The sequence below is a fragment of the Cryptotermes secundus genome, unplaced genomic scaffold, assembly GCF_002891405.2.
Source record: "Cryptotermes secundus unplaced genomic scaffold, Csec_1.0 scaffold799, whole genome shotgun sequence".
Lineage (NCBI taxonomy): Eukaryota > Metazoa > Arthropoda > Insecta > Blattodea > Kalotermitidae > Cryptotermes > Cryptotermes secundus.
In genome coordinates, this window is record NW_019723913.1 from 19,774 (window position 1) to 33,972 (window position 14,199).

General features: G+C 41.7%; 2 protein-coding genes across 3 annotated transcripts in view; both read right to left on the reverse strand.

Annotated features, from left to right (window-relative positions):
- Nucleotides 1-10,454, reverse strand: part of LOC111862153 (UPF0488 protein CG14286) — a 17,678-nt gene extending 7,224 nt beyond the window's left edge. Inside the window, exons 1-2 of one of the 2 annotated variants that reach the window (XM_033750576.1) lie at nt 10,268-10,454; nt 7,903-8,050 (exon numbers count right to left, since the gene is read on the reverse strand). In XM_033750576.1, the coding sequence (XP_033606467.1) occupies nt 7,903-8,050; nt 10,268-10,423 (304 nt within the window). In that variant the 5' untranslated portion in view covers nt 10,424-10,454. The other variant, XM_023847333.1, reaches the window with a different exon arrangement.
- Nucleotides 10,455-12,172: 1,718 nt separating this feature from the next.
- On the reverse strand, nt 12,173-12,643 carry LOC111862149. The gene has a single exon (XM_023847329.1). It carries the CDS (start codon nt 12,641-12,643, stop codon nt 12,173-12,175), a length of 471 nt encoding a protein of 156 aa, XP_023703097.1.
- Between the last annotated feature and the right edge of the window lie 1,556 nt (nt 12,644-14,199).

The window sequence follows — 14,199 nt, forward strand, 5'->3', positions numbered from 1 at the left end:
GACAAGCAGAGAACCCTTGCAGTCGAAAAAGAACGTCATCATCACTTTTCAGGCACTTGTGCGTATGGCTTTGGATTTCTTCAGTGGGGGAGAATTCACATGTTTCCACTGTTGGCTCTGCCATTTGCTCTCGGCACCAAGTTTCGTCCCCAGTGGCAATACGGGACAGAAAAGCATACTCTTCCTTATGGTATCGTTGCAAGTGACCTAGTGATGCATCCATTTTCTGAGTCTTCTGTTCCTCCATGAGTTGATGTGGAACCCACTGTGCGCAGATTTTGTGGTACAGCAGCTATTTTGTCACAAGGGTGTGTACGGAACCGTGACTTATTCCCATCTAAAGACTGATTTCTTCGACAGTGAACTGTCGGTTTGCCCGGATATGACCAACCAATGCAGCAATAACATCAGGAGTGATGACACGATGAGCCTGTCCTGGGCGAGCGTCATCTTGCAGTGACACATGTCCCTCTCGGAATCTCTTATGGCACACCAGCACTTGTGAACGTGACATGCTGTGTTCGCCATAAATAAGAGTCATGCGACAATGAATTTCTCGTCCTCCTACTCCTTCAGTAGTCAAAAAGTGCACTACACTTTGCTGTTCTTCTTAACCTGCCTCCATTACTGATGTTGGACAACAACATGTAGCACTAACCTTACTTCCAGCACAATAAGCAAACAACTAGTGTGCAAGGGCATTGTCACTGTGCTTTCCAGAGTCCCCACCAGATATTTGTACCATTAAGCAAATTCCAGTGTTACCAACTTGCGCACTGTGAGAGTTATGTGTGGTAACCCGTTTTCATTTGACTGCGCCTTATATAAAACTGGGGATTCTGTTGTCCTTGTTGGACAATGTACAACTGTGCTGCAGGTCTTTATCTGAAACGTTCTGCTCCTGTTCTGAAAATCATATGGCTGTCTGATTTATTACACTCAAGTAAGACCATGTACATCTTGTCTTGCTTCTTTCTTAGGATATCACTTAGTTTATTTAACTTCGCATTCATGATTCTGTGCATGCATGTGTGTAAAAAGCTAATAAACCTTGTGAAACATGATGATGATGATAAATGATAAAGATAAGACAAAAAAATAATTTTATCAAGGTTTACATATTTAACAGTCAGATCTTGGCAATAAAAACACCATATAATGCCAATATACAACATAAACAATACCATAAAGAAAAATTTTGCCATAAAACAGGAGAAGGATGACAAATACGAACAAAATGGAATATATAAACTTTAATATGGAGTAATAAATGCAACGTGGCCAAGAAGTCATTGTACCCCTACCTAATATACCTTGTGGCAACAGTTACAGTAGATCAAGTGGATCTGGATGTGCGCTGTCATGTTCGAAACAGCATGATGCATCACTGCGTTCTGTGTGACATGTGCTGAATAATTTGTGGCATAAGTGCAACGACTTCCTGTTCCACAGCTCTGCACAACTTGTCACTGTTACAAAAGTGGTGCGCAGCCATTTGTCCCTTGATAATGCCTCGCTAGGTGGTGGTCAGGATAATAGTGAGGGGGATGCTGTTAAACCATGGCCTGTCTAGGAACCTGGATAATGTTTCTAATATTTGAGGTCTTCATGGCACTGACTATGAAGAAAGCAGTCTTCTGGCATTTGGCACAGTGTATATGTGGTGTTAACCGACGTTTTGGAGGAATGTATCGCCTCCATCTTCAGGGTAGAAGGAAAAATATCAGAAATCCACAGGCGAAGAGACCGTGAGAACCAGTAAAAGCAGACTGGTGTTGGAAATATACAGCTGTGTGAAAGCAGTGAAGGAAGGGGGTTTTTTCAGAGAACCCCCCGGGATATGATGCCACATCCAGAAGGCTACGCAGGCCATGACCCACTAACATAACAACCACCACCACCCCACCCACCTAGCTTAAGGGTTAGTGCCCAGCCTTTAACCTTGTCTTTCTCNCGATATGTTCCTTCGAAACGTCGGTTAACACCACATATACACAGTGCCAAATCCCAGAAGACTGCTTTCTGGATAATGTTTGTTCAAAATGTCACATCATTAGCCATAATTCTTCTGTCTCTAAGCTGTGGGATTAACCATACCTCCAACATTTTTGCAAAAGACAAGGCATTAACAGATCCACCAAAGAAATAGGGGGAAATCAAATGAGGCAAGTCATACCAGCCCACATCACATGTGGTGGATTATGCTCAACTCCACCATGAACTGCAGATTCTCCTTAGCTCACAACACCACAATTTCTGTCATGGATATTGCGATAAATTGCACTTGCTTGAAGTAACGTTGTAAAGGATGAGAATGGTGATCTGCTTGCAGATTCCCACAACATTTTGAAGAGGTGGAGGAACTGCTTCTCTCAGTTACTGAACGTACATAGGCAGATAGAAATACAGGGTCCGGCAGGGATGTGTGATGTATATGTGATGGGTATAAAAGTGGGGTAGGGGGACTAGCGGATCCGCAATGGTTGGCAGTTACTCGCTGTTAGACACCATTTCAGTAGCTATGGAACCATGGACGATTGAACATCGCATCTTTGTTTTTGAGATGTGTATTCAAACGGGTAGTCTGGTGGTGCTTATGCAGCACAGATTTCGTACTCACTTCAATGTTGGTCGACATAGTGTCATTTCATCTTGAAACACAATATTGAAGTGGGTGAAGAACTTCAGGACAACTGGATCTGTGAGACCGGGTACAGCTTGGGGAGGCGACTGAACTGTGAGGACTCCGGAAAACATCAAAAGAGTTTGACAAGCTGTGGAGACCAGCCCATGTCAGTCAGCGGTACGGCACACTCACACTCTATGGATGTTAGAGAGGTCAGTTTGCCGAATTTTACACTTTCACCTTCACTATCACCTGAACAAAATCATGGTGTTTCAAGAACTGCAGCAGAATTATTTCATATGGAGGTTTACGTTTGCTGAAAGAATGCTGGAAGTGCTGAGGGATGACACTGTTCTCATCACAAGTGATGAGGCGCATTTTCACATTTACTGACAGTAGTAATTATCGGGGAGATATGATTGCTATCAACTTCATACAAAATTTTATCCAATATTCTTCCCTCAAGTTTATGTCCATATATAGATTGAATTATTGGAGATCTTCAGTGTGGGTTTTGACGTAACAGATCAACTACTGATCATATCTTCTGCATTCATCACATACTGGAGAAAAATTGGAAGTACAAGGAGGCAGTCCATCACCTATTCATAGACTTCAAGACACATAGTAAACATAAGCAGCGGCACGCACACAGGGAGCCTACACAGAATAACACCTGTACAGTGCAGTGTAACACTACGTGAGCGTACAGACCTGATGATGGTCGTTTGCGGCCGAAACATGCAGTGTAAAAGAAAGCAAGACGAAAGACCTACAATAAATTGTTGCACTTAGGACGGAGTTTATATCATATATACTTCAAGAAAGCCTATAATTCAGTTGGGAGGGAAGTATTGTACAATATTCTGAGAGAGTTTGGGGTACCCGCTTCCCACCGCGGCAGCCCAGGTTTGGTCAAGTGGGATTTGTGGTAGACAAAGTGGTGCTGGGGCAGGTTTTCTCTGAGTACTTCGGTTTCCCCTGCCAATCTTCATTCCATCAATTGCTCCACAATCACCCTCACCTATCATCTGGGGCTGGTACAATAGGCCAGAAGTGGCCATAGTACAAGGGACTTAATCCCGCCTCACTAGCAATAATAAAAAAAAATACCCATGAAACTAGTGAGGCTGATTAAAATGTGTTTAAATGAAACGTATGGTAAAGTCTGTATAGGTAAACATTTGTCTGATAATCCCCCTATCCAAAATGGTCTAAAACGAGATGCTTTATCGCCACTCCTTTTCAACTTTGCTTTAGAATATGCCATTAGGAAGGTCCAGGAAAACCAGGTGGGACTGAAATTGAATACGACACATCAGCTGTTGATCAAATGCTGATGATGTGAATCTACTGGGAGATAATACAGATACCATAAAGAGAAACACACAAACTTTAATTGATGCTAGTAAGGACTGAACTCGAGTAATGCTCATTATCATTCAGTCCACAGCCTTTTGTCTCCTCGTCTGCTGTCCAAAAACATAAAAATTAGAATATACAAAACTATAATTTTGCCTGTCATTCTGTATGGGTGTGAAACTTGGTCTCTGACATTAAGGGACGAACATAGACTGAGGGTGCTTGTGAAGAGGGTGTTGAGGAGAATACTTGGACCGAAGAGAGATGAAGTGACAGGAGGTTGGAGAAAACTGCATAATGAGGAGCTTCATAACTTGTACTCTTATCCAAGTATAATGAAAATGATCAAGTCAAGGATGAGGTGAGCAGGGCATGTAGCACGAATGGGGGAGAATAGGAATGCATATAGGATATTGGTGGGAAAGCCAGATGGAAAGAGGCCACTGGCAAGACCAAGGCATAGGTGGGTGGACTGTATTAAAATGGATCTTAGTGAGATAGGGCGGTATGGACTGAATTGATCTGGCCCAGGATAGGGACCAGTGGATGGCTCTTGTGGACATGGTAATGAACCTTCAGGTTCCATAAAATACTGGGAAGCTCTTGAGTAGCTGTACAACTGGCGGCTTCTCAAGAAGGGCTCAGCTCCGTGACTAAGAATAATGAAGGATTCTATCTAATGTGATATAATTCTGTGTAGCTCTCTGAAAGTGAACTAACTCCACCTTCAGGGATGAAGAATAATCCAAGAAACCAGCATGAAGCAGGTAGTAAGCAACAGACTACACAAATCCCAGAAAACAGACCTCTTCATAACTACTGCTAAAAACTACAAAAACAAGAACGATTTTGGAACTGTTGCAGAGTGGCATTTGTGCTGCTACAGGTGGCACAATATAACAGCAGGAAGCTACAGCAAGTTTTTAAAATCCTTATAAGGAAATACTGAAACACACGGACTTCTACAAATTTGCACAAGAAAACATTCATGGTATAATATAATTTTATATGAGTCAGGACAACACCACAGAAAATGGAAAAGAGTTAAAGGAACATTTTTATAACTGTGCACATTTCCAAACACTAGTGAAAACCACTGCTACATACCATTAAATGACAACACAACGAGGGTTTTCAGAGTTTCTGGTTCAAGTATGCTCTTTGATACAGGTGTCTTGAGGCAGTGCTCATGACTTGCCCATACTGCATAGTATTATACCATCCTGTAGAGCAATGTTGCCTGCACATATGATAGAAAGCGGTGGATGAGTGTTGCTGGAAAAAGTCAGTGACTACACTGTCAAGTTCATGCAACCTGATGGCCCATTACCATCCTTCCACTGGCTACAGAAGGCTGACATTCATTGGATTGATATGGAAAGCATACTCGAAGTAATAAAACCACTGACAACAGGGACAGGACGTCAGTAAATCTTCCATTAAGAGATACAGAAGAATACAACTGAACTATTCCAAGAAAAGTGAAGAAATTGACTGCCACTGGATAAAAGGATAACACATTCACATGCATGACATGGAAGGACATTGTTAACTGAAGCCATGCTTACGAGTTTTATAATGTGAAATGTGACCAAATGTGTATCATTATAACTGACAATCATAAATTAGCTGAGGACTGGGAACAAATTCTAAAATGTACACTGTACATTGAGGAAACTGCTGTCTCCTCAAATTTACACCTGGTTGTCCTTTACCGAACAAATATTATATACATGAAAGTTGTATGATTTGTTTCAGGAGTAATTTCATCAAGTATACTAATTTATACTTTGGAAAACTGAAGTTACAACAAAGTATCTTATGTCACTTGGTAGCTTCTCATGTGAATTCCATACAATTTAAGTTTCATCCAGACTTCTCCAATAATTTCAAAGATAATTTTTTTTTTTTTATAATTTAATGTTTCTGTGACTGTATGTGCAAACAGCTATCATCATATATACTTTAGCATTCTCTGTCTTCGATACCACTGAGTTATATGACAAAATGTTATGCACTTTTACCTATGTCAAACCACCGTATGGTTATACCAAGCTCCATTCAAATACAAAAATTCATCTGCACATACTTCTGGCAATATTTGTTGGTTTGGCATGGAATACTTGCTACAACATTGTGACACACAGGCTGTCTCTAGGAAACTGACTGACAAAACACGTTTCCATGTCAACAAACATTCAACATACGTTTCCGTGTAGATGAACTGTCAACAAACATTTCCTAGGACAAACGAGACTAAATAATCAGCCATTCAGATAAGAATTTGTCATTCATCTTTCATGATTCACTTGTAAACCAGGTGAGCGTGATTTGTAAATCAGAACCAATTTAGTCACAAAAGAAGAAAGACAAGAAGAGAAGACAGTCACAGTCCAATCAGAATGGAGAGAGTCTTAGGCAGTAATTGATTGTGATTAAGGGTGATTGTAATAGAAGGTATTAATAAATCCAACCCAGAACCAGATATTATTGGTCATGGAGCCATAAACACGTGACAATATAATGATATCAGGCTCCAAAATATATTTAGGTCATTCAAAAATGAATGACACTCCCTCCATAACTCCGGAAAAGTAGCAGTGTCAAATGTGAGCCAGTGTATGTGGGAAGACATACTATATTGCCGCCTATGGCCACGAGATGACATTGCTACTGTGCACAGGTCGAACAGTGCTGCATCATTCGTGGTGGTGTGCAGGTGCAGTCATGGACACTGCTCAGACATCACGGAAGCAGGCAATAACAGGCAACGGTGGACTGGTGGTTTCTCTGGAGGGAAGGAGTGGCTGCTTCACACATTCACACGAGGTTAGCAGCCGTATGTGGGGATGCAGCACCAAGTCACAGAACCGTGTTTTGCTGGATAGCAGAGTTCAAATATGGCAAGGACTGTGCTGGAAAAGGCAAAAGCGGTGGCCGTCCAGCAACAGCATGCACACCGGACAGTACCCAGCACATGTCCAACTTGATACTAGAGAACATGCGCATCACTTTCGATGATCTAGAGAACACAACAGGTTTGTCATGCGGAACACTGCACACCATCATCCATCAGGACTTGAAGATGAAAAAGGTCTGTGCTCAATGGGTGCCCCATTCTCTCACCATTGCACAGAAGCAGAAGCGTGTGGAGACATGCCAACAATTGCTGCAGCTCTATAGCGCGGATCCGGCAGAGTTCTTTAAGCGTCTAGTCACCGTCGTCAAGTCATGGTTCTGACACGAGACTCCAGAAAAGAAACGCCAATCCCTGGAGTGGAAGCACACTGGAAGCCCTCCTCCCAAGAAGTCACGACCAGGACCATTCGTCCAGAAGCAAATGGTGACTGTGTTCTTGGATCAGGAGGGGATCCTTCTGTTGGATTGGCTGCCCCCAATACAACCATCAACAGTGATCGGTACTGCAATTCACTGTGCCAACTCCACCTACACATTCAGCAACGCCACCACGGAAAATGGGGGTGCGGCATTCTTCTCCAAACATGACAATGCATGGCCACACATCAGTCAGCAGACCACTGACACCCTGGGTGCTCTAAGGTACACCATGCTACCTCATCTGCCATACTCGCTCAATCTTGCCCCTAGTGACTACGCTCTATTCGATGCAATGAAATACGTCATGCGGGGTAAGACATTCACCTCCAATGACGAGCTTCAGGCAGTTGTCCAGCAGTGGCGCCGGGATACCCCAGAGAATGGTTCGCTGTGCAAGCACAGAAACTGCCAGAACGAGGGCAAAGGTGCAGAAACATTGGCAGGGAATGCCTCTAATATAATCTGTATGTATTTTGTTTCAATAAATGGTTACTGTGAAGAAAAAACATTTAGTGTCAATCATTTTTGAATGCCCCTAGTAAAAGCATTCTGTAAGGTCTGCAGAGATAATTTACCATGTTTATGGGCCATCTTCTTTGAGGCAAGTGCTCTCTCTAGTTGCTGGATACACCACTGCAATTCCAGCTCAAACTGCTGCACTGTATTGCTGTCAGGATCTGCATTGCTGCCAAGCAGCTGGGGCAGGACCTTCTCTTTCCCTGCCTGGCAACAAACAAGGTCCATATGAAAGAAACATGACTACTGGTGTCGTGCTGCTGCATCTGATTAACAACCAAGAAATGAGATGCTGCACGGAAGAAAATAATTTCTAACTTATTAAAATGTACAGCAAAACCAGCAGTGTGCAAAATCTGTAGTAGTAAACATTTTCACTGTGTTAAAGATGTCAAGACAGCCTCAAAGTTTCATTCATGTTCATAATATTCAACACAAAAAAGAAAGTTTTGTGCAGCCGTTACAGTCACATTTATAATCTACTGCCGTAACAAACTGTACCTGCCCAACTACGGTTCATCAGATATTGCCATCAAATAGAAAAGAAAGTACAGATTTGCTATATCAGTCACCATATAAAATTTCATGATCTGTCATTGAATGGTGCCAGTATCACTCCCATCACACTTCCCAGCATGTGGTACTGCCGATGGCAAGAAATTAAACTTTACACCCCAATGCACTAGGCTGTAAAATATAGACGCATAGTTTTCCATGTGCTTAACTAATTACGCACCATGCCATGAAGGTGTATGGGGGAGTGGATGTACAGACCCAAGTTTTCTTGACCTCAGCACTAGCTGGAGTTGAGTGGTCAGCTCCACACCCTGGCAACTTCACTACCGGGGGAAAGAGCCCCTGCTACCCACTAGATAGGAGACTGGGTGGGTCCCAGAGTCACTTTGGTTGACACAGAGCGGTAGACTGAAGTAAAATTAAACATGGTGCACTGCACACACTAAAACCATATTTTATAAGCAGCAGGTAAGTGAAAATGCCAGGATGAAGTGAATTCAAATGGCAGCACATACAGCCCTAAAATAATTCATACATTTACCTGAGCTGCAGGTCTCTATTGGGCTGTACAGTGACAGCATGAATCTAAATAGGTTTACAGACTCTGTATACCTATAGTGAGCTAGAACATGTTCCTCTGCACATCATCTCTTATGTCTATCAAGTTGTATGATAGCAGGAATCTAAACAACATTTCCCACTTACAGTACCTAAAAAATGTTTCTCCAGTCCCAAAAAAAGTATCTTAAATGTTTCACTACATGCAGCTACATTTTCAGAAAGCAAGTATATTAAATCTTATTGTTTACTTATTTGGAAATGTGCATGGGTAGAATTATATTGTAAATAATTGTTGCGAACTTTGTAAGCCCCCTCACAACAGGTGGGAAAACCCTAGGCATGTCACAACCCACTGTTTGAGAATCCACAAGTTAAATGATAATGCAACTGTCACTTTCTGCATAAAGTACAGAATGCATGTCAGAAATTTCCTCAATAGAAGCTCTGTAAAACAGTACAAATCTTACAAAGAAAAGTCTGTCCATAATCGAACCATCAATCTTCCTAAAGTTATAAGTTGTTCTGTATGCCACAGCTGAGATGCATGAAAGGGAGGGTAACAACAGTGTCTGCTAGTGATAGTGGTACAAATAAGGGAACCGCCTTCTCTGTACTACTGAACACATAAACAGAGGCTGAACTACATCCTGTGGCAGGTGCAGCAGCAAAGCTACTGAACAAGGCCATAGCTCACATTCCACTGAACCTACTGCACATCACCATGAAAAGCACAGTCTTCTCCTTCTCTATCAACACCTCAGGGCTGAAGTGGTAAAATGCAAACAAGAGTATGCCTATATGCAGCAAGACTAGTTCTTTTACATCACATCTGTTTAATCATCTCATTCTTATAGGTAAGTTCTAGATTTTGAATTTAATTTTCTGACGTCTTTGTTCATTCATATTACCTCTCATGCCTTCCTTTTTTACAATTTTCTAAGTGCAAGTTTATAATATGGTAATCACCTACTTCGGGTAACCTGGATTATTTTAATTTACAAAAACCCTCCACCCTCAAAAGCCATTCAAAGTTACGGGGCATACGTTTGTTAGCATATGTATATATGGATCATTAATACTACACAACACCCACATTTGAAAATACGAATCGTCACCGTTTATATATATATAACCATAAAATTTTCATTTCGTTAGACATCAGAAGGACATGAATTTCGCTGTTCCTCTGCCTTCAATATACAATTTAAAAAATTAACTGTAACCCTATTAAACAGTCTTACCCGCTGTCTTCGATTAAACATCTAGCACGATGGCACGACGAGCACGACCGACACTACGCATCTATATGCATGTCATCAGACGCGTTTCGAAACCAAAGGAACAAACCTTACGGATCGCGAATTCTGCTGAGCCGTTTTCCGAATCTGATGTCAACAAAGCGCAACGAAGTACAAAAGGATCAATGACACAGGATCTAGGATATCGTGTATGCAACAGTTGTAGTTCGCACAATCGATATCGGTGGTACAGTTTGTAAACCATGGATAGCAGGGACAAGAAGTCAACAGTGGTCAACAGGTACTCGGTGACGCTGTATTGGACCCTAGTAATTTCATTCTTCCATTTTCTGTATTTTGAATATGTTTGTGTTCAGTTTCGCTAATTGTTTTCTCGTCCACTCTTTTGCGGCACAATTCATAAAATTCATCGATTCAGTTGACCAAAATGCTCCATTTCGCCACTTAGTGAAAAAATTATAAGCGGTTGGAAGGTGGGACCATTTTTAATATTTGATAAAATAAACCTTGTGGCCCGTAGTACGCAAGCGAACTATAGCGACCGAGCGACCGCTGCTTGTCAGCGAAGTTAGTGCCAACTTTAGCGGATAGAGAGTGTCACGTGGTCAGCGCAACGGATTCCCACGGCTGTTAATCTCGGGTTACTAGACTGGAGCTGCTATTTCCATGAAACAGCTCCTCATTTATCATCACGAGGCTGATTAGACCCCGTTCCAAACCCACTACTTCTCAGAAAATCTGGTAGCGCTGGGGATCGAACCCGGGACCTCTGGATCTGTAGTCAGGAACTCTGACCACTATACTACAGAGGCGAATGAAACGAAAATTAGTATGCAGCGTTCCAATTGTACATATTATATTACTTTCCTCCATATAAGTATGCGTTGCCGAGTGATCAGTTAGCAACATAATAGCACGCACCACACTTGTGGTCGTTGTAAGTGGTGCACAGTTCAGAAACAACCAGTCTGCGTAGCTTATTTACAGGCTGACAATCTCTTCCTAATTTCTGCAACTAACGGAAAGTGGCCAGTATCACCATGTATCACAGTCACCTCCTCCAAACGAAAGAACATCGAGTACACTTATTGAATGTCACGGTCATGTGTGTAGCTCGTTTGCTTTGAATTTCAGAAGCACTGAATTGAAATCAGACCAAAGACAGCTGTCCTGGTTTTCCTCAGTTTATCCAAGCATGTGCTGGGATCGTACCCAAAACTATACCACAAATGCTGCCTTCCACATCTATTCTGATGCATTATTTAATGACTATTATCATTTGACACTATACAGAATGTACAACACTCTGTGGTAGATAGATGGGTTCAGTGTGATCATACGTAGGGAAGTAAAAAATTATTCTCAATCTTGTTTTTTCAAATTTATATAAACAAAAGTAGGGGTTCAACAAGTACGTCATTTTTCTACATAGTCTCCTTCCTTTTAGACACACTTTGGTCCAGCGGTCCACAAGCTTGCGTATTCCTTCCAAGAACAAGGTTTTCGGTATGGTCGCACAACCATTTATGCACTGCTCCCCACACTACTTTGTCCGTAGAAAATCGACAACCCCGCAAAGCATCTTTTAGCAGTCCAAAGAGATTATAGTCGGAAGGAGCGAGATCTGGGCTGTAGGCAGGATGTTCCAGCACATGAAAACCCAAATGGTTAATGGTTTCAATGGTCTGACCGACCATGTGTGTGCATGCATTGTCATGCAACAACAACACTTTCTTTGACAATAGGCCTCGGCGTTTGGTGCGAACTCTTGGCTTCAGATTGTTGGCCAGCAAATCACTGTTGATCGTATATTCTTTTTCCAGTATAGGCCTGTTTGAGTCCCAAATAATGGTTAGCTTCACCTTTCCTGAGGAAGATTGAGTCTTGAATTTCTTCCTTGTTAGTGATCCCAGGTGTTTCCACGCCATGCTCTGGCTTTTGGATTCTGGCTCATAGTGATGGACCCACGTTTCATTTCTTGTAACTATTCTGCTTAAAAATTCTTTGCCTTCATTGTTGTAGCAGTCGAGTAAGCGTTGGCAGATCTCAACATGTTTGTGCTTGTGCTCTGCGGTAAGCTCTCGTGGCACCCATCTCGCACAACATTATGGAAGCCGAGCTCGTCGTGGATGATTTCATAAGCAGAACCATGACTAATCTGCAGAGAACATGCTACCTCATTGACAGTAACTCGCCGGTTCACCAGTACCATCTCTCGAGCTTGCTGAATCATCTCATCACTGGTGGAGGTTGACGGGCGTACTGCTCCCTCTTCGTGTGTCACGCTTGTCCGACCACTTTTAAACTTCTCGATCCACTCATACACACTTCTATGAGGTAGAGCACTGTTTCTGTATTGTGTTGAAAGACTCTGATGAATTTCAGCCCCTGACACCTTCCACCAGAGAAATTGGATCACTGTTCTTTGTTCCTCCTTGGTGCACACTACTAGCAGAGCGGCCATGTTTACACTGTCACAGAATCAAGGAAAATGACGCGATCAAGGTCAAACTTCGATCATGTGACCACAGCAGTACCAACTCCAAGCATGCATGCTCAGAAGGCAGGGTGACAAACCTAAATTTGTTATATTTTAGCGTCCTGTTGCACTGATTTAAGTCCATGATTTATTTCAACCGTCTTCCAGTGCATACACTCATCTATCTCCTCCTCTCTCTCGCACTACATGTTTCGGCACAAAAGTGCCATCTTCAGGTGCTTATTCGATTTACGCTAAACTAGTTCATTGCATGCCTTGTCGTCTTCATATTAAGATAACTAAAATATATATTTATCATATATATTGATAAATGTTAAATGTTAAAAATATTAAAATTGTTCAAGATTTTTCATTCCTACGTCGTATCTCACTACGCGAGTCACACCTATCCTCTTCTGTCAGAGCACTCTTTCACTATCGTGTGTGTATTGTGCTTTGTGTTGTGTCTTGCTCCTGTGACTGTGTGTGTTATACTGCTGGGCCTGCTGGGTATGTGTGTGTGTATATATGATGTCCACGAGTATTTGGATGAAACCTTTGGGAACAGATGGGTTGGATGTGGAGGCCCTATAACCTGGCCCCTTTGCTCCCCTGATTTGACTCCATTGGATTTCTTTCTCTGGGGGTACACACAAAGCCTGGTGTATGAGACTACTGGAGACACAACATGATTTGGTGGCAAGAATTGCAGTAGCAGCTGGAACCATCCAGGAAATGCCAGGAAACTTTCAAATAGTTCAGCATGGCCAGGCAGTGCAGAACATGCAATGAAGTCGGTGACTGCCATTTTGAGCAACTTTTATAATGAAAAAATAATGATATCCCCTAAAATTTATGCAACCTCTCAGAAAATTCTGTGACCCATAGTGCCAAAGAAGCGTTTCTGGACATGGGGGTATTAAGAAAATATGATCAGTTTGAACCCATCTACCTACTACAGATCTTTGTTACATATATTTATTTACACTCTGTATAATCTGAATTATTGAAAGGATCGTCAATCAAACCATAAATAAACGAGAAAAACAAAACAGATACAGTTATACTTGAATGCCATCTTGTATCAAGAAAAATTTTTGTGTCTCTTCCTGTAAAGTCAAGTGATAAATATGAAAGTTGTGACAGAGAACAACGTTCTTGACAGATTTCTGATACATCAAAATTTATTAATGTGATTCCATTATCACTACTAGTTTCTCACGCTCAGTTGCCACATCACATCACATGGTGAAACAGGAACTTCTGCGTCTCACAGTAGCTGGTTACTTATTAGGTTACATTTTTCAGTGAAAAATCTACAGGGAAGGTGTGTGTCAAGAAAGATCACTCTTTCAACAAAACTGTCATTCCTCATCACTGTAAAGTGCAAAATTTATGCAGTTCAACCAGAAAATAAAGCATTTAATTTAATTATATCAAGATTGTACAAAGCTCTGTCACAGTTGCTTAATCACGTAATCACAGACTAGACGGTATTCCACATATCTGTACAACTCAAAACTGAGTTCATAAGTACATAT